The sequence below is a fragment of the Crocuta crocuta genome, unplaced genomic scaffold (assembly GCF_008692635.1).
Source record: "Crocuta crocuta isolate KB4526 unplaced genomic scaffold, BGI_CrCroc_1.0 scaffold318, whole genome shotgun sequence".
NCBI lineage: Eukaryota > Metazoa > Chordata > Mammalia > Carnivora > Hyaenidae > Crocuta > Crocuta crocuta.
Genome location: NW_027531425.1, coordinates 3,171,073 through 3,191,086, shown reverse-complemented (window position 1 = coordinate 3,191,086; position 20,014 = coordinate 3,171,073). Strand labels below are relative to the sequence as shown.

General features: G+C 44.2%; 1 protein-coding gene across 2 annotated transcripts; it reads right to left on the bottom strand.

Annotated features, from left to right (window-relative positions):
• Window positions 1-4,381: 4,381 nt before the first annotated feature.
• Window positions 4,382-19,477, bottom strand: ADIPOR1 (adiponectin receptor 1). 2 transcript variants are annotated; one of them, XM_077771962.1, is made up of 8 exons: window positions 19,308-19,477; window positions 12,317-12,552; window positions 10,462-10,578; window positions 9,027-9,198; window positions 8,375-8,561; window positions 7,293-7,480; window positions 5,546-5,739; window positions 4,382-5,242 (listed from the first exon to the last, which is right to left on the bottom strand). In XM_077771962.1, the coding sequence occupies exons 2-8, from the start codon at window positions 12,455-12,457 to the stop codon at window positions 5,114-5,116; spliced, it is 1,128 nt and encodes a 375-aa protein (XP_077628088.1). In that variant the 5' UTR covers window positions 12,458-12,552; window positions 19,308-19,477; the 3' UTR covers window positions 4,382-5,113. The 2 variants fall into 2 exon arrangements, with proteins under 2 accessions (XP_077628088.1, XP_077628089.1); XM_077771963.1 differs by lacking the exon at window positions 19,308-19,477 and adding an exon at window positions 18,891-19,298.
• Between the last annotated feature and the right edge of the window lie 537 nt (window positions 19,478-20,014).

Here is a 20,014-nt window from a genome sequence, read left to right as displayed (position 1 = left end):
CCATTCTGGAAGGCTGGGGCTGGATAAGGTAAGTCAGTCCGGTTTCATACATCATTCTGCCTTTATGGCAGGGTGTCAGTAATGGAACACAAGGAATTGACCTTGGAACTCTGGATCAAGTACACCGAATATAGGATGAACAGCTAAAACCAGCTAGGCAGAATACATTGCATTTTCGCACCACTAGAGCATGGCAGACAAGAAAATGTACCTCTTAAATTACTCACTGAGGGGCGCCTGGGTGGCTCAGTTGGTTAAACGTCTGACTTCAGCTCAGGTGTCGTGATCTCACGGTTTGTGGGTTCAAGCCCCACATTGGGCTCTGTGCTGATAGCTAGTTCAGAGCCTGCTTCAGATTCTGTATCTCCCTCTCTCTCTGACCCTCCCCTGCTCATGCTGTCTTTCTCTCTCAGAAATGAATAAAAACATTGGAAAAAAATTGTTTTTTAATTACTCATTGAACATAATCAAAGCAGGGCCCCAGCTGTTGCTTTGAAATTCATCACTGAATTTGCACCCAGGCCCAGGTCATGTCTCCCAAGGGCTGGTGACTTCGGGATAGGAGACATGCTGAGGTAGACCCTTTCTAGGGTAAATGGGACTCTCTGTCAGTGGACTTGGGATCAAGGACTTCTCCCAAACAAAAGGCTTTGCTGAACCTTTCTTAGATTCCAAGGCAGCCTAGGACACTTCAACCTTCTCTCCCTCTTTCCTTCAGAGGGGCTCAGACCTGCATCACACCCTAATGGTTCTCCTGGCCTTCCACGGCTCCATTTATATTTTCTTTTAGGTATAGCTGTTTCCCCTAATAAAATCTTTGCATATTTAATTTCATCTCGGTAAAGGCTTCCGTAGGGACCAGACTAACAGAGCACTCAAGAATTTCTTTAGATCTTGTGGCGCATGGGTGGTTCAATCGGTTAAGCCTCTGACTTCAGCTCAGGTCATTATCACACGGTTTGTGGGTTTGAGCCCCATGTCAGGCTCTGTGCTGATGGCTAGCTCAGAGCCTGGAGCCTGCTTTGGATTCTGTGTCTCCCTCTCTCTCTGACCCTCCCCTGTTCATGCTGTTTCTCTCTCTTTCTCTCTCAGAAATAAATAAAACATTAAAAAATTTTTTGGAAAAAAAAAGAATTTCTTTAGATCTTATCTGTTTGCAATAATATTAGCAAATTATTAGCAGTTAGCAGTGGGCTACTGCTCCCAAAGTTCTATGTTTAAATTGAAAATGAATGTTCTAAAGAGAGACATGTAGCCTCTCCCCTAATTTTTAATTTATTTACAGGGAAGGGGTAGAGTCCCATTTTTAACTTTTATTTTCAGCCTTTCTTTAATCACAATTTCGCCATGTTATGCCATTATTTATTTGTTCTCCTCTAGTGCCCACTATACAGCAGGTCCTGAACAAGCATTTAGAAAATGAATGAACCAGGGGCGCCTGGGTGGCTTAGTCGGTTAAGCGTCCGACTTTCGCTTAGGTCATGATCTCGCGTTTCGTGGGTTCGAGCCCCGCGTCGGGCTCTGTGCTGACTGTCAGCTCAGAGCCTGGAGCCTGTTTCAGTCTGTGACTCCCTCTCTCTCTGACCCTCCCCTGCTCACGCTGTCTCTCTCTCTCTCTCTCCTGGAAATAAATAAAACATTAAAAAAAAAATTTAAAAAGAAAATGAATGAACCATATGTATGCAGCTAGAGGAAGAAGGTAATATTATTCACTTGCTACTAGTTAGCAGTTCTGGTAAAGGCAAGGAAAGATACTGAAATCAGAAGCGAGTTTTTAAATGGTCTTGGGCTATAGTACATGGGGTTTTAAGTCAGCATGATGTGCATTCAGATACTGACTCCAATCCTGTCCATCATCTTGGAAAAAAGTCTTGGTCTTTTGGGACCTTAAGGTTTTCATCTGTGGAATGGGATAATACTGCTTACTTCACAGGGTTAAAGATTAAAAAAAAGAAAAAGATATACAATAACATTTGAAAAGTACGGGGGCGCCTGGGTGGCTTAGTCGGTTAAGCGTCCAACTTTCGCTCAGGTCAGGATCTGGCGGTTCGTGGGTTCAAGCCCCGCGTTGGGCTCTGCTGACTGCCAGCTCGGAACCTGGAGCCTATTTCAGAGTCTGTGTCTCCCTCTCTCTCTGACCCTCCCCTGCTCACGCTGTCTCTCTCTCTCTCCTAGAAATAAATAAAAATATTTAAAAAAAAAAGTACAAAGATGCTTAGTAAATGTTCTCAGATCCTCTTTCTGGGCCCTACTACTGACAAATGAGCAAACATTTACACCTAGGTTCACCACGTGCTCTGGGTCTCCTCACTTCCGAAATGGATGCAATTAGATCAGATGCAGTCCTGTCTCCTTCCCATTCTACACTAGTGTTTGCAAACTCAGATGCCCACAGACACCAGGCCAGCGACTCCGATTAGTGAGGGACAGCAACACACTCAGAGCACAAGCCCTCTGTAGAGGGCCCAGCTGCTATCACGCTATGGTTGATTGTCCCCACTCTGCAGGCCGAACAAAGCATGTTTGTAGAGGTTTGCAACCTGCAGGTTACCTTTGTGACTTGTGCTATCCAGCTCTTTAACTACTTTTTAAACTTTCAATTGTTTTGTACTAAATAGATATATTTCTTGCACATATGCAAGAAAAATAATCATGGTGTGAGCCACCACCTAGTTGAAAAGAAAGAATATAGGGATTGTGGGAAGGCGGTTGGGCTAAATGAGTAAGGGGCATTAGAGAATCTACTCTTGAAATCATTGTTGCAATATATACTAACTTGGATGTAAATTTTTGAAAAATTATTTAAAAAAAAGAAAATATAAGCTTTACTTTTGATATGTTCTATGTGCCCCTCTGTTCTAATCCTATTCTTACTCCTTCAGGGGTAACTGTTTCTTTTTTTAAAATTAATTTACTTATTTTGAGAGACAGAAAAAAGTGTAAGCAGGGGAGGGGCAGAGAGAGAGGGACAGAGAGAATCCTATGCAGACTCCACACTCCATGCGGAACCCGATGTGGGGCTCTGTCTCTCCACCGACCGTGAGATCATGACCTGAACCGGTATCAAGAACCGATATATAAGACCCTTAACTGTCTGAGCCACCCAGGCATCCCAAGGTAACCATTTTTCTGAATTAACACTTGTTTTTTAAAGTTTTTACCATGCCTATACCCCTAAACTATCATTAGTTTTACAAAGTAATAGCTTTAAATAAATGTGATCATACCAAATACATTTTGTGAGTTGCTTCCCTCCCTTCGCTATTTCTCCCCACTAATCTTATTTGAGATTCAGCCATGTTGTTGCTTGTCACTGCAACTGTCACTGCTAGTGTTTCATTATGAGTAAGCCGGGACGTATTTTTCCATTCCAGTTTTGGACATTTGGCTTGCTTGCAGCATATTGCTACTGTATATAGCTGCAATCACTCTTTTCATACAAGTTTCTCAAGGGCAGTGTTTTTCAAAGTGTGAGTTGTGACCCATTAATTTAGTGGGTCAGAAGGAGCATTTTTAAAAAAATGAAGTGATCTCTATCTCATATATTACATCTTATGTCGTAAAGTGTTGTTTCATAAAATGTTTGAATGTCGTAACATGTCTGTACGCTCTATGCACATCCACACAAAGTCATCCTACCAACGTGCAGTTCCACCAGCAGCGTCTAGTCTGCTCCACATCTGTACCGACACTCAGTATTAGGATCTTTAATTTGTGCCAATCCGGTAGGACTTGGATGGTTTATCGCTTGGATGTTAACTTACACTTCCTTCATTACTGCCTGAGGTCCTGTGTGTTGGCCTAGTTGGATTATTTTTTAAAAGAACCACTTGTTCTCCCAGGCATACACACTTGACCTTTGAAGTGAACCCAGTTTCGTAACTCAAGAAGATCCCCATCTAACTGCCTACAGTTGGTGATTACTATGGACCTTATGCTATCTAATGAATCCAGCACATTTTAGGTTGCGTGTAATTCGCAAAGGCACAGAAAAGCATGAACCCCTCGTTGAGACAACCTTAAGCAAGGCGGTTTTAAAAGTGCTAAAACTCTAAAGTAATGTGTAGTAGAGCTTTGATCACAAGGGATCTATTCCCAGCACCTTTGCGAATCTTCTAATCCTTAAACACTCCTACAGCAAACCAAACTCTTTGGCAAAATGTCCATGTGATAAGTAGAGAAAAATAAAATTGTACTGAGGAGCCAATGCTAGGAATTCAATTAGACTCATTCATTGGTTCACATACACCAGCCTGTCAATCAATGCCTGTGATTCAAATTTATATCTCAGTGGAATCTGAAACTATTTAACTGGTTTTATTCCTTTGGAGTTGGGTACAAATAGTTGAGACACACATGTTAAATCTTTGAATGCCAAGTGTCTTCTGTACTTTCTTTTATTATCATCATAGTCTTTGCATCAAGATACATAGCAATGATAGCAGGTTTCTTTTTTAAAGCTTAGTATTAAATATTAAATATCTTTCCCCATTTTAATTTTACATTACTCTGCCAAGAAAAAACAAAATTAAAAGTCAAGTTACTCGAAGCCTGGACACACTCCCATGATTAGCCGGGCTACGTAAAAGTCGGTGGCTTTGTTCTTCCTGCTGTAAAAGCAGATCCAGGCCCTAGAAAGATGGGACCAGGTTCTAATTGTTTTTGAAAAGTGTGCTACAAAAATGGATGGCCTGTTATAAGCCAGGTTACAAAGTGAGGATGGGGGTAAGGAAGGGACATTTTCCTCCAGAAACAGGATTTCTGAAGAGTCCCAGTCCATCATTTTTTCCCAAAATGGTTGGAGGAGCGGTAAAATCTCAACATGAGCTTCGAAGTACTGTCTCTGTGAGGGAACGGTAGTTGCCTTGCCAACGAGGGGGGACTGCTGAGGCGCGGCGTGTCTGAGTGGGGCCATCCCCACCCTCCTCAGCTAGGGAACCGGGAGAGTTGGTTGCCCAGTGGTGTGAACGTGGGCCGAAGCTTGGTTGGTACTGAATTCTCTAAGAGGTTTCTTCTAGAAACAGACAACTCAGACTCTTCCTCTCACATCAACAAAGAAGTTATTTTTAAAAGCACTTGGGAAGTTCCTCCTCCAGCCCTCAGGGGGGAAGGCTCAGAGAAGGGAGTCATCAGTACAGCCCCCCTCTAGGCCGTAACGGAATTCTTGAAGGTTGGAGACCCCGTAGAAGTGGACGAAGGCCGCCGCCACCACCAGGACATGGAAAATCTGATGAGATTGGAACTGCAAGGATAACAAGAGAAGAGCTTTTAGGAGACCAGCAAGGAGAGATTAGAAGTTAGTAGCAGAAAGCATTCTCTTCCTTGAAAACATTTTCTTACATCATAAAAGTGGTATTTGTGTTGTCGATCATTTTTAAAAACCTCATCGGAGATATATATATTGGTTACTTCCCTGCCCTTTCTCGTTATGTAAATATATGGACCCCCAAACACTACATGATCTCTTACCACCTTTTACTCAGACCTTTAACTTTGGCTGGTTACACTCACCATCACAGGCCCTTCTGGAAGAGTCATTTCTTACCCATATGTCAAATTTTCCAGGAAAGAAGCGCTCGGGGATTCGAGCAGCATAAAGGCCAGCTCCGGTGATGTACATCACAGCCATGAGGAAGAACCAGCCCATCTGGCCCACTGTGGTGGCCTTGACAAAGCCCTCAGCAATAGTAAAGTGCATGGTGGGCACAACACCGCTCAAGCCGAGTCCCAGGAACACCCCTGAATAAAGCAGAGAGAAGACTGTCAAGCAAGGAAACATCTACTACACAGAAGGCACTGCTGTCTTTTTCCAGAATTCAGATGTTTATTACGACAATTAGCTGTCTCCCATATTTAGGAAGTTGAGCCCCAGGATGGATGATAGCAGACATTTCTTCAACACCCAGAATGCGAAGAAGGCTGTGTAAGTGCGAACATCGCTATTACCTGGTAAAGAGCGCCAAGAACAAATATCTCCCATTCCTTACTATTTGTTAAGAAATATGAAGGGGTGCCTGAGTGGCTCAGTCAGTTAAGCATCCGACTTCAGCTCAGGTCATGATCTCACGGCTCATGAGTTCAAGCCCTGCATTGGGCTCTGCGCTGACGGCTCAGATCAGAGCCTGGAGCCTGCTTCAGATTCTGTGTCTCCCTCTTCTGTCTGCCCCTCCCCCACTTGCACTGTCTCTCTGTCACAAAAATAAATAAACATTAAAAAAAAAATAAAAAATAAAAAGAGAAATGTGAAGCCTTAACCACAAAAAAAAAAAAAAAAAGCAGGAAAGAACAAAGGGTATTTCTATCAAAACCCCCTGATGATTGACTCAGGTACAGAACCTAAATGGCAAGGCTTCAGGTAGATGGCTTGCAAGTCAGAGAGGAGTTGGGCATGTTTTCCATTAAGACCACAAAAGACTTAAGTAACAGCACTCTAACCTCCTGGGTAGACTGATATGCCCAGATTGGAAGTTGTCAAGGCTGCAGGGACACATGAGTAGGTTAAGAAGAAGGGCAGAATGGGTAGTTGTCTCACGCTACACATAACTGGAGGGCAGGGATGGCCTTCTGTGTTGCCATGGGTGCCCTTGTTTTTTGTTTTTTTTTTTTTTTGGTGCCCTTGTTAAAGTACAGTGCCCGGCATGTGGTCAGTGCTTGATGTATATTTAATTCTTTTTTTTTTTAACTTAAAAAAAATTTTATTTATTATTGAGAGACAGAACATGAACATGGGAGGGGCAGAGAGAGGGAGACACAGNCAAAGGCTTAAAGACCAGTGGTAAGCTAGTGTGTTGCTTCAAGAATAAAGCTTAAAAGGAGAGTCCAGATGAGCTGACACAAAGATGTGTATGCTGGAAGCTACTACGATAGTTGTGACCAGTGTTTATGCTCAAGGTATTTTTTAATTCACCAAACCAAGCCTTCCATTCCCTTAGGAAAACTAACTCCAGGTGTTTGAATTTTAGTCCCTTGGTTTGAGTGCTTAGGACCCAGGTCATTAACATGACCATGCTCTGTATGTCTTTTAGCTTTCTCAAACCAAACTGAAGAGTAGTCCTTTTTATACTTGCAGTGAATGGAGCAGCCTGGTAATCATCTGTCCTGTGAGCACGCCGCTGAAATGGTATGAAACATGGGGGAGGACTGAACTTTGAAAATCCACGGCATTTTCAAAGTTAAACACAAGTCAGGGTTCAGACGGGGTCCCCAAACTACAAACCATAGGACCCTGGGTTGAGCCTATTAAGCTCAAGGCCCAGATACCTATGAGGTTTACACTCTGTCTTCCTACCCACCTGCTCTTGTCTGCCGGTGCTTGGGAGTGGCAAATCGGTCCCACTGTGCCACGATGATGGCAGAGATGCCCAGGACACAGACGATGGAGAGGTAGATGAGCCGTGGCTGTGGGGAGCAGTAGAAGGAGTAATAGAGCCAGGGGACAAAGCTCCCCATAATCAGTAGGGCAATCCCTGAATAATCCAGTCTAAAAAAGAGCCACAAAAATGAAATGAATCCGTGGGAGAAATGAAGAAATCCTATGGCTTGTTTAACTGGTTCTTTCTGTTTACCTGCTCCCAGATCTGACCACTCTGTCTCCCTCATTTCCCATACAATCTATCCTGTATCCTGGATCAAACACCCACCAGGTCAAGAAGGTCTGTTTGGCAATGGAAAAGTTTCTATGAATCCCTGATCACGGGATTTCATCCGTTCTCTCGGTTGTGGGTGGCCATATCGCCCCCTAGTGGACACTTCAATTTAAGCATTCTGTCACAATCCCCTGATTGCCAGCCTTACATTCATTCACAAAGGGCTCTGAATGTCCTTCAGTTCTGGTAAGTTAAGTTCCCAAAACAAAACCCTTAAATTCCACCACCACCACCACCACCACCAGGCAAATAAACAGAACTCTGGGTGCAGAGCTGGGGAATATGAAAAGCATTAGATGAGGGGCATCTAGGGCTGCCAGTGGTGCATGGGTGGCACAGATAAGCTTAACTTCACTGGTGGGTAGGAACGCTACCAGAACGAGGCACGGAACACTTTGCCACGCCCTGCCGGGCCAACAGGAAGGTCAGACAGTACTGGGTACTTGTGTTTGAAGAGCAGCCCACTGGCACCCCAAGGATACAAAGGATAGTGCTACACGGGTAAAAAATATATTCCACAATTGGGTTCCATCGGTGGAGGAGGCTGTGGTACATTTTTTCATGAGAGATTTAAGAAAAAAACGGCACCACCCTACCATGCCCACAAAATAGAAAGCCTTTTTCCTCTGGCACATCAGGGAACCTTCAGGAGTTATTGGAGTTTCCAGTACCCAGTCAGCCCTCCACTTACAAGACGGTGACAGTAGTACATGGTCTTTCCAACTCACTTGGAAAAAGTCCGAGAGACTTTCTCTGAATGACAATAGACGGTGTGAAAGAGCCAGGAGAAGCTGAGGCAGAGCACTGCACCCAAAAAGAACATCCCAAAAACCACCTTCTCCTGTAGAGGGGCCATGAAGTACATATTTGGTCTGAGCATGGTCAAGATTCCCAAGAAGAGAAACAGCACAAAACCTATAAGGAGAGAAGAGAAAAAAAAAAAGCACCTAAGGAAAAAGAGAGTACGTGCACTTTTGACAGTTGATGGTGTTAAATCAGTACTAAAGCTGCACGGTTTAGCTATGGGAACTACAGTCTAAAATTTCAGGAGAAAATGGAAACAGTCATAGAAACCCCGGACTAAAAGAGCATTTTTTTTTTTTTTGAAATGTCGGCATTTTGTTTTGAGAGCGGTAATTTATGAACTAGAAGGAACTGCCTCTGTCGAGGACAGTTCTGCCAGGGATCACATGAGAACATCTAGTTCTCATTTCTTCTCCGGGCTCTAGGCCTTCCTACTCTAGTCTCAAAGATCAGTGATCAAGGATCAATCAGTCGGAACAACTTTGTTCTTTTCCTTCCCGGGGACAAAGGCTACACAACCCTTTGGCATTTGAGAAGACAAAAAAATTGATTTCTCCCCCAACCCAAATCACTCACCAAGCAGATGGGTCCAGATGTTGCCGGTTTCTGTATGGATGCGGAAAATGCTCTTGAAGCAAGCCCGGAAGGAGGGCATTGGTGGCCTATGGCCGTGTAGCAAGTAGTCATTGTCCTTCAGCCAGTCAGGGAGCACGTCATATGGGATGACCCTCCAGCGTCCCTCCCAGACCTGGAATATATACACTCTCTCTAAGAAGGGCCCCAGAGAAGGCTAGTGTCCCCAAGCACAAGGGTGAAGGACAGCCAGTCTAGGAGAATGTCAAGCACACTTTGGGTGGTCCTAGGTGACAGGGGATCAGCCTGGACCTGCAGATAATCCAAGACACAACGTCAGTGAGGCTATTGGTACTGTGTATCTTGATCAAGTTTTGTTAATGCCTTTGTTCTTCGTTCTGTTAGTTTCTCTGGATAGCCTTTAGAATGAGCGTATCTTAATCTTTAAAATTTCAAAATTAATACAGTGAACGAAAACAAAGAAATAGAAATTAAATATATGGTTTCAAAAAAACATACTTTTTATCCTTCCTTTGCTCCTCTACTCCAGGGGATTCTGGCTGACCCCTGCTCGATCTTTTCCCCCCAGTAGATTCTAAGTCCTTCCTAGGCTGAGATTATGTCTTTGTAGAGCAGTGGTTCTTAACCAGGGCATATAGACAACGGACAGGATCCAGAGAGTGGATGGAAACTTGGATGGAAAAAAATTATCTTTATTTTCAGTTGCCTCTAACTGAAATCTAATGTTCCTCTCAATTATAAATGTGAGTATCAAAGCACAGTAGTTCTAGAACTTTTGACTCTCATCAACAGAAATCATGGATATTTTCATACATTAATTTTGCAGATATCAAAATATTGTTACTCTTTACTGCTTAGAAATTATAAATTTAAATAAAATACATTATCATTTTTCATTAGTGCATATTTGGTGTGTGAGTAAAGGAGCCCACATTGAAATTTTAATTTTTAAAAATTAGAACATTATGATGACTGCCAAAGGGATCCATGGCAAAAAAAAAAAAAAAAAATAGAAGCTAAGAACTTCTGTTTTAGAATATATTTTGAACGTCTCATGTCTTTAAAGAAACTTTTTTTAAACCTTTTATTTATTTTTGAGAGAGAGAGGCAGCACGAGCAGGGAGGGTCAGAGAAAGAGAGGGAGACAGAATCCGAGGACAGGCTCCAGGCTCTGAGCTAGATGTCAGCACAGAGCCTGATACAGGGCTCGAACCTACAAACAGCGAGATTATGACCTGAGCCGAAGTCAGACGCCCAACAGACTGAGCCGCCCAGGAGCGCCTAATGTTCAATGTCTTATTGGTAGGCAATAAGAATTCAGGAATAAAAGTTCTTCAATCCAGTGCGTGCCTGCCAGCTGGGAACATCCCCAGGAAGCCTGCTGTCCTCCTTGTAGGACAGAAGCTCTCGGCTGTACCTTATACACAAACTCCTCCATCTTCTCCATGGCATGGTGGGCTTGCAGGGGAAGCGTCAGTACCCGCACCTCCTCCTCCTCTTCCTGGGGCACTGGGCATGCTTGCTCTTCTTCAGCCTGTAGGGCAAAAAATCGAAAACAAAACACAAAAACCAACCCTAAGAGTCATCTCATAAATGGTGCCATTCCAGATGAGAAAGATCCAGAGAAACCCAAACTTCGTACTTTCTGCCTAGCCTCTCTCCTACACATAGGGTCTTGTGGCTTTTTCTCTAAATACATGATAGCTAGTGAGTTTTTAACACTTTAGTTCAAGCTTTATTAACACTTGGTACGTGGTGAGGAGGATCCTCAACTCAGCAGGCAGGAGACAGACTGACGGGGACTGACATCTAAGTGATACAGGATTGGCACGCCCGTCCTACATGTTCTTTAAGTCTGGACGGCCATCCTTACCTCTTGGACAGTGGTTCTCAACTGTCCCCGATGTCCTCAATATTTCTCTATTCCAGACCACTAAATTCTCAAGGCAATGGAAAAGACAGAGTCGCAGAGATTCCCTTAATTTAAATCTGGTCCTAGTTCCCTCTTCACTGACTCTGGGGATTATATCATGATGGAAACTTTGTATTCCTAGCGGCTCCCGGGGGTATCAGGGCCTCCAAACTGTAGAAAGCAGCAGCACTGAGTCCTATACCCCAAGGAACCCTGCCACAAAGTGTGCACACGGGCCAGCACTTCCTATCAGGGACAGAGACTTTTCTCTCAGTCCCAAGGCTCCAAACCATGGAGATGGAGAGCCTGGAGGTTCAGTTCCTTCTCTGGGCTATTCTCTTTCTCTCTCCTGTTGACGGGCCTTCGGAAACAAATGGCCTTGCTTAAATTTTGTGATGTAGATCCCTGTTTGCCTACCCCAATATCCATTCTCTCTTTCTTCTTCAGTAAAAGTCCTTGGTTTTATTCAGGGTGCCAATGTTACTGTGATTTTGCTCAAGCCCAGTGAAGAGGCCTAAAGTCCAGTGCAGCTGAATAGAAGGATGTAACTAAGTTCTGGCCTATACAGTGTAAATGGAAGTGTTGTGAGGTACTTCCAGAAAGGGTGGGCCCTTCTCCTCTATCCCCTTCCTCTTTTTAAAAACTGTTTATTTATTTACAAAGATTACTTATCTTTTTGAGAGAGTGAGCAAGAGAGCGAGCAGGGGAGGGGCAGAGAGAGAGGGAGATAGAGAATCCCAAGCAGGCTCTGCGCGGTCAGTGCAGAGCCCTATGTGGGGCTTGAACTCACTACTAAGAGATCATGACCAGAGCCGAAATCGAGAATTGGATGCTTAACTGACTGAGCCACCCAGGCACCCCCTCTCCCCTTCCTCTTCTGTGGTGGCTGGTAGGTGGAGGTGATGAGTGACATTAAGAATGAAGGAGAAGGAAGACAGGGGCCTGACAGTAGTGGATTCTCTGTATCAGCCTGGGATTGGATACTTCCAGCATTCTTTTACTCCAGAGAGACTATCTTGTCAAAGCTACAGGGGTTTGTGTTTGTTATTGGAAACCAAACTTAATCCTAACCGATGCTTCCCTCCTGCATTCACTGGCATTTACTAATTACTTATTGGACGTCAGGCCTCATGCTAAGTCCTGGGGTTATACAGATGAGTGAACTTGCAAAAGCTTACAGTGGGAAAAGGACACAAAAAGATGCGGATAATACAGTATGATAAGGACTGGGACAGAGATACTCCCAGGGTGCTATTGTTCTTCCTTTGGGGAGAGAGGTGAGATCTTAAAAAAGTGGAGACTGACACAGGCCTAATGAGAAGTTCTGATCAAAAGAATGACTCCTGGGAAGACAACTTACTTTGGTTGGGTTGGCAATTACCCGTTTGCCCTTCTCTTCTAGCAGGGGTCCCAGTTCAGCCAGCTCCACCGTGTCCGTTTCCCTGTTATTGGCAGGAGCCCCATTGCCCTGTGCCACCACCGATCCTTTGTGAGAAGACATCTGGCTGGTACCTCAATACCCCGCAGCTTCAGCTTGGGGAAAGGTTGGGGTCTCTCAGCCCCAAGGGGGCAGAGATCTCCCTGTGATGGTAAACACTAAAAGCAAACACAAACATGAAGGGTATTGAGAACTGGTTCTTCTTACAGTTTCATTTCCGCAAGTCAACACTGAATACGACAGCTAATCAACGCACATCCTGTCTCCGATTCTAAAGGCCAGTTAATTGCTAAATTAAAATCCATTCCTTGTTCTCCCTCTTTAATATTAGTCTTTATTCAGAACTTCGCTAATCGTACAGATAAGGTTGAAAATAAAACATCTGGTTGCTTGTCTTCAAAGGATCTCTGGTTATTGTACCAAACTGTCACCACAGAAAACCAGCTACTCACCCGCAACCCCCTCCTACAAGTGGGGAGCCCATTTAGTGAGGTGAGTCTAGCCTACCATTCCCAAAGCTATTCTGCCCAAGAAACGCTTGGCTCTGAGAATGAGGAGCAAAAATAGGAAGCCAGCTCCCTGGCTGTAATTACAGTTGACCCTTCAACAGCATGGGTTTGAAATGCACGGGTCCACTTACATGCAGGTTTTCTTCAGAACATATATGTACAGTACTGTACATGTAAATATATTTTCTCTCCCTTATGATTGTCTTTAATATCATTTTCTTTTTTCTAGCTTACTTTACTGCAACAATACAGTATATACTACATATAACATACAAAGTATGTGTTAATCAACTGTTTATGTTACCAGTAAGACTTCTGGTCAACAGTAGTTAACTTCTGGGGAAGTCAAAAGTTCTATGTGGATTTTCAACTGTGCAGGGGTCAGTGCCCCTAACCTCTGTGTTGTTCAAGAGTCAGCTATACTTCAAGGCCACCCAAGCTATAGAAATAAATTAAATGCCAACTGAACTCAGCTGGGCTTTACCTATAAATGCTCTGACAAGTGTGCCTCACGTGCAGAAGGAACTTGGTTGTGAGCTCGATGCCCAGGGGGGTCAATGCTCTGCAATGTCTACTAATTCCACTGTCAGATTATAGCCCGGGTTCAACATTTGGATAACAAGCTTTCATCACAACCTCTCCTTAAAGCAAGCAATAACCTACCTGGAAGCAGGAAGTGGAACACAAGGAGGCAGCCCCAGCCTTGCCCTTTGTCACACACATACCGAACAACCGGCTTAGCAAGAGCTTGTCCCAACCACCACAGCCCATCATCTAAGCTCCACTCAACTTGGTTTTTCAGAAACTAGAGACAGGCACACAAATCCTTTACCAGAGAAACCTAGAACTCAGTTTTCTAGGAAAAACTTCAAACACTTGAGGTTTTCCTGAGTTGGACTTCAAGGAGTAGTCTTTCAATCAGGCTTCAGGGAAATGAAAACAATGTTGAAAAGAGAGGAAAAGTCCCCAAAGATGTTCATCATCTTGTAGATTACCAGCCAACCCCTTCTCCCCACAACAAAGGAGTTTATTACTCCTAGCGATGGTAATGACCAGAATAATAGCATTTTTATGCACTGGTTATCCGAACCCAATAACCACAGGGCAATGCAAAGAGTGCCAAGCAATGCCTGCACAGGGAGTAGGCTGCATTACCAGAGAGGAAATTTAAGCTTAGGGAACCCAAACCTTTTATAATAGGCAGTGATAGGGCGCCTGGGTGGCTCCGTCAGCTAAGTGTCCGACTTCAGCTCAGGTCTTGATCTCATGGTTCGTGGGTTCGAGCCCTGCATCGGGCTCTGTGCTGACAGCTAGCTCAGAGCCTGGAGCCTGCTTCTGATTCTGTGTCCCCCTCTCTCTCTGACCCTCCCCTGCTCACGCTGCCTCTCTCTCTCTTTCCGAAATAAACAAAACATTACAAAAAATTTCTTTTAATAGGCAGTGATCATGACTGCTCGTGAGAGACACTGTATCAATCTCCCACCACTGTTGGCTATATAAACATCTTTGATACTTTTTTTTGTTTGTTTCAAGTTTTTATTTAAATCCCACATGCGTTGTTGTTGTTTTTAAAACATCTTTGATCTCTTGTACCATTCTCTTTTTATCCAAGACTAATTACAGTTCCTTCTCAGGGATTACAATTGGATATATGTAGTCAGATGAGGGCAGTCCTCAAGTTTCAAAAGTCATGCTATGCTCAATTCACAAGCACAGCTAAAAGCAACAGGCAAATCTAGTTCAAGAGAGCAAACAGTAACTCACTGTACAGCAGACCTTTATATGGTGTCAACACATAGAGAGTTCTTCTTCCTTGAAATGCACAAGATTCTGACAAGAGAGATGCCAGCCCACAGCCATAGCCAACAACTGAGCCCAAGGTGAACAGGAAAACGGAGGCCCCGGAAAACCTCAGGAAATAGGCAATCCACGTAAGAAACACTGGGAAATCTTTTTCAATAGGTTGACCGCAAAACATAGTTTCTCAGAGTGAATAAACAGCTTTACTAATTATTTATTATTTATAATAATTTATACTGGAGGGAAAAAAAAGCTTTGGGCACTTTGGAGAGGTCTGAATAGGGGAATACACTTAGCTTAAAACACTGCTGCGGGTACTTTAGAGACAGGCCACCAAGGCAAAATAAAAAAAAAAAAATACTCAGGTTCTGTGATACGTACCCTTGATTTTGGTCAGAACCTATACAGTATTTCAAAATGAATGAATTAATGGGGCATCATTCTATTCGGCAAGCATATGACTTATGAGCTTCTTGTCATTAGCTAAGGGTTTATGTGCTTTTTCTTGTGCTTTTCAGGCTTTCTCCTTTTCCTCAGAGTAAGCCAGTACATTCACTGAATTTTAACAAATATATTTAGTGCTAGCACCCTAAGGTATTTTAAGGTACTGTGCAAAATACACAGTTGAACAAGCATCTTCAAAGAGGCTTTAATCAGATGGCACAAGGTCATTTGTGATGTGTACAAAATCAGTGATAGAATCTCACTGTTCCAGGAGGGCAGTGGAGGGGAAGGCACATAACCTAGGATGGCCACACACTAAGTTCAGTAATTTCAAACACGGTATAACTATTTTACTTGAGGCAATGAGAATAATATAGGCAAACTTTAAGTTAGGGTCAGAGATCAAATGCAGAATCCAGCTTCGTATTCATTTCTTCATTTGATCTGCAAAGTTCTTATGCCCTCAAGTCTAATATTCTCCCAAGATGATCTTTGTCTCTTGGCCAGCATTAGTCTTTTTATTTTCAGTCTAAATCACTCTGTTAATTCTTCTGATTTCCCTCTAGCTCCTCTATCACTAGCTCCCACACCTCCCCTCACATTGACCGGAGTCACGAAACCTAACAGACACCCTAGCCATCAGCGACAACTCATCATACAAGATATGGCATCAAGCATCACATAAAGTACATACAATGGAGGTCAGTGGAGATCATGTCATCATAGTGAGCAAAGTCCAGTGTCCAGTTTGGTCTTCTAAACTGTAGCAACACAGAGACAGGAAAGGGAGAGATAGGGATCGGAGGTCTGGCAAGAGAGGAGGGCAGATAATACTGGGACCTGGAAATATAACTTCTGATAGGGTGGCCACTCACGACCAACTGGAGATTGTTACAAGCAAGTGTTTTTGTCCCTATTGTGTAAAACCGGCATAAACCCCTAATGTGTTAGGACTGATTCTGGGAGCACTCAGGAGCGTCAAATATACTTCAACTTTCTGCCAGCTTTCTACATCCTTATGTATTTTAGAGAAAATATATTTCCCCTCCAACTTGCCACACCCAGTACAGCAAATTATAACTGGGCCAAACTCTACTGAGTGCATTTTTGATGGGATTTCTTCAATTCAAGCTAATAAAATCTTTACCACTAAGCTTTCCAACTGGATAAACCTATGATATTAGAGAATAGAGCTGTGGAGGCAGGGAGGTGTTTGTGTTCCTATAAATAAGATAATCCTGTGCCACACTTGGGGAAAGAACTGATTCTTAATCACCGGCCAATTAGCTACAGTTTATATCCCTCCCAGTTTCTGGAGACATTAGCTCTGTGACCAGTTCCCAAGTTTTCCAAGCACACTCCCTCTCTGGAGTCAAAGCCATAAAGCTTCTTCTGGGAATTTTTAATCTAGAGTCCCTGGACCCTTAGAGATTCTGTGGATAGGCATGGATAGGCTCTATGTATGTCTGCCCGACTCTTTTGCTCTAAAGCAAGATTAGTCTAGCAGTAAAGTAAAAGAACACAGCTGTCTTCTCTATGTACGCCTCTGTTAGAGGTGGTTTCACAACTGTTGGGGGAAAAATGAGTCAAGGCCAAGGCCTGTGTTTGAAAATAACCAAATTACAGTAATGGAACCTGGGCTTTCTCACTTGATGCTAAGTGTCACTGACTTAGAATCTTTTTGACCCCAAACAGAGACAGAGAACCTTTTCAAATGTCATGACAAAAAAAAAAAGTACACAGGCGTAGGAATTGTATGACAGTCCCCGTTTTTAATACTTGGGTTTCAGATACATGGTCAATACAGTTATACATCACAGCAGTCACTTTACACTGTGTACCTCAGAAGCCCTATGCCTAAAAGCCAATCAGTTGGAACTGGTTTGCCTACAGGGCATTTTCAAGGATGCTTTCAAAGATAACTACAAACTTTATAAACATTAATCATGCCAACATTTCTGAGCAGGAAAAGGGAATCAACTTTGAGCCCAGTGAGAGGAACAAAAGCTGGTGGGCAACATTAGAGATAAATGGACATTAAGGGGAAAATGTAATGACTTTGATGAGTACTAGGAAAAAACACACAAGCAAACAAACACAAACACCATAATTAATAAAGCTTCTGGGTTTAAAGAGGACTGTTTAGTTCACCAGTGTGATCACAGGTAGACTGGGCAGGATAATATAGCAAGAGTGTTAAAGAGTTTCAGTGTGGCTTTATAATAAAGGAGTCAAAGGAAATTTCCTAGGGAAATAGAGAACAAACTTAACTGGCCTAGAAAGAAGCACAAATTCTATTCTTTATCCATCTGACAGTATCTATTGATAATTTACAATGGACGTGGCGTTGTGGCTACAGAGATAAGGCAAAGGAGAATAAGAGGCTTACCATGGTTGCTGACCTCTATTTTAAGAGGGGGCGATAATTTTTGTTTTCTACTAACATCACTACAAGGCTAAATGTCAATAAATGTGAAGGAGTTCAGAAGAAAAGATCAACTTTAGTTCGACAATCAGGAAAGATTTTGTGAAGAGTTTAAGGAAGTATCTTGATAGGTAAAGATGGGAGTAGTGGCCATTCCAGAAGTGCACCTGGTATGAACCAAAGCAGGCTTGAAAGAACATAGTGCCCAGGGCAGTGAATAATCCACTTTTCCACAAGGGGATCTTCCAAAGGTAAAATTCAGGCCAGACTGAAAAAAACTGAAGATAGCCTAAAAGCCTACTTAAGGTAGTATACTTTATCCACTAGCAATGGTGAGCCTTCGTGATTCTTTCCTACCTGCAGGCAAAGTGGTCATTTATTTTTTAAATCCCTTCGGAATCATGTAATTTCTTGGCCACTGAGAACAGAAGGCTTTCAGATTCTACTCTGCAATTAGGTATAGTTTTGTGGAGGTCTGCCCTAAGATGGACCTTCAAAGGTAACACACCAGTTTTTAAGATAGATTCTGCAAGTATCAACCGCTATATGGGAACATGGAAGTTACCCTGGTAAAAAGTTTCAGTGGCTGCAAGCTGGGAACTGCTACCCTGACATTGCAATCTCTTTGGCACCACCCAGTCTAAATTCCTAGTACTTACTGTATAGATACTAAAATCAGGAACAGCAGATGCACCCTAACAGGTGACCCAATCCCTATCAAGACAGAAAAGCAGTAAAGAGCCTCACTACTACTTCACTTCAGAAAAAAAAGAACCAGCCATTACAGTGTTAATTTAATTAACACCAGCATCCTATATATTCCCTGCTGTGTTTTCTAAATAGTTGGGGGAAATACTATGGTTAATCTAGTAAAGTAGTATGTAGGCCTCCTATCGCTCATGGCACCTGAAATTGTGGAAACTGAAATTCGCCTCGTCAGTTTCTCAGTAGCCTAACAAGCACCAGCAACTGAGGGAAAGCAGATATCGATTTTATTTTCTTAAAAACCAAAGCCTTGAAGACCCCAAATCTCAAACATAAAGATGGCATACATCAATGTGAGATTTCTGAAGTAACAGAAATCCGTTTTCTCCCCCAGTTTAGATTTCGCTCACATTCCAGCTTTTAGGATTACCGTAAATAAAGGTAAATTGTCCACTAATCTCCCTTTCTCCTCCAAGTCGAGATGGGGACACTGTTCCCGTTTGATCTGCCAAAGACTTACGGTCGAGGGCCCTCGGGGCTGCCCCTGCCACCGAAGGCTGAGAGCCGGTTCTGCGACCCAGGCCCGCATCCACCCCCCCGTCCCTCCACTTGCCTGGCGCAGCGGCCTTGGGACCCGGCTTAAGCTCTGGGTTGGCGCGTCTCGATACAGGGCCGGAATCCAGGCGTCTCGACCGCCCAGCGGGGCTGGGAAGACTCGGCACTCTCTGGGACAGTGGCAGTCGAGAGACAGCCGGAGGACGAGCAGCCCACCCGCCCTTAAATTTTAGTGGAGGCCGCCTCGGAGGCGGCGCGAAGTGGGAGGGGCCGGAAATGTTTACAACCCCGACTGCAGAGTAGCCGGGAAGCGCGGCCGGCTTCTGGGTGGGGGTCTCGAGACCCTTGGGGCGTCTGGGCAAGTCAACCCCAAGGGCTGTCCCAGCCTCAGGCCTGCGCCGAGGCTCCTGGGGGTTACCGAGCTTACGCCGATCCCCGCACACCCGCTGGCCGCAGCAGCCCGGGAGGAACTTACGGCCGGCAGGCGGGCTCTGCTGGGGGCCGCGATCCCCGGCGCTACATCCCGCGGCGCTGGAGGCGGCCTGCGGCCGAGCGGCCCCGGATCTTCAGCGCCTTCCCCGCGCCGGAAGGGGCGCGCGACCACTCGGCGTCACCTCCGTGGCCGCGTCACCTCCTCTCCGGCGCGCCCTCCCCCTCCTGACAGGCATNTCCCAGGGCAGGCCCCGCCCCCTCGCTCTGCTCCAAGCGTGAACTCCGCCTCTAAAAGGACCACACCTCCAAGCACGTGATAGAGAAGGCATTTCAGGGAATTACCCTGCGAAGGAATACCGAATTTCCTACCGTGCACCTTGTCCGCTAATTTGGGACAGTCCCTCCGCTTCCTCTATTACCAATGCCAGTCGTTTTATCTCCGAAACACTTAGTCCTTCAGTCTCATAGTCCATCCCGCCACTCCAGTCGAAGCGCTTTTCATGTGCTAGCACGGGGATAGACTTTATTTGGGCTCCTGTTATTTCTGTTTGGAAACGGCCGAACTGCTTCAGACTGGTCTTGCTTGACAACTCCCTGCTCCAGCTCCGTGTTCCCATATTGAAACCAGAGTGGTGGCCCCAGAATGCATGTCGGGAGACTCAGCCTTCATCTGAATCACAGCACACAGAAACTTTGGGGAACTGACAATATTCTCATTTCTCCCAAGGATAATACACAACTGGTACTATT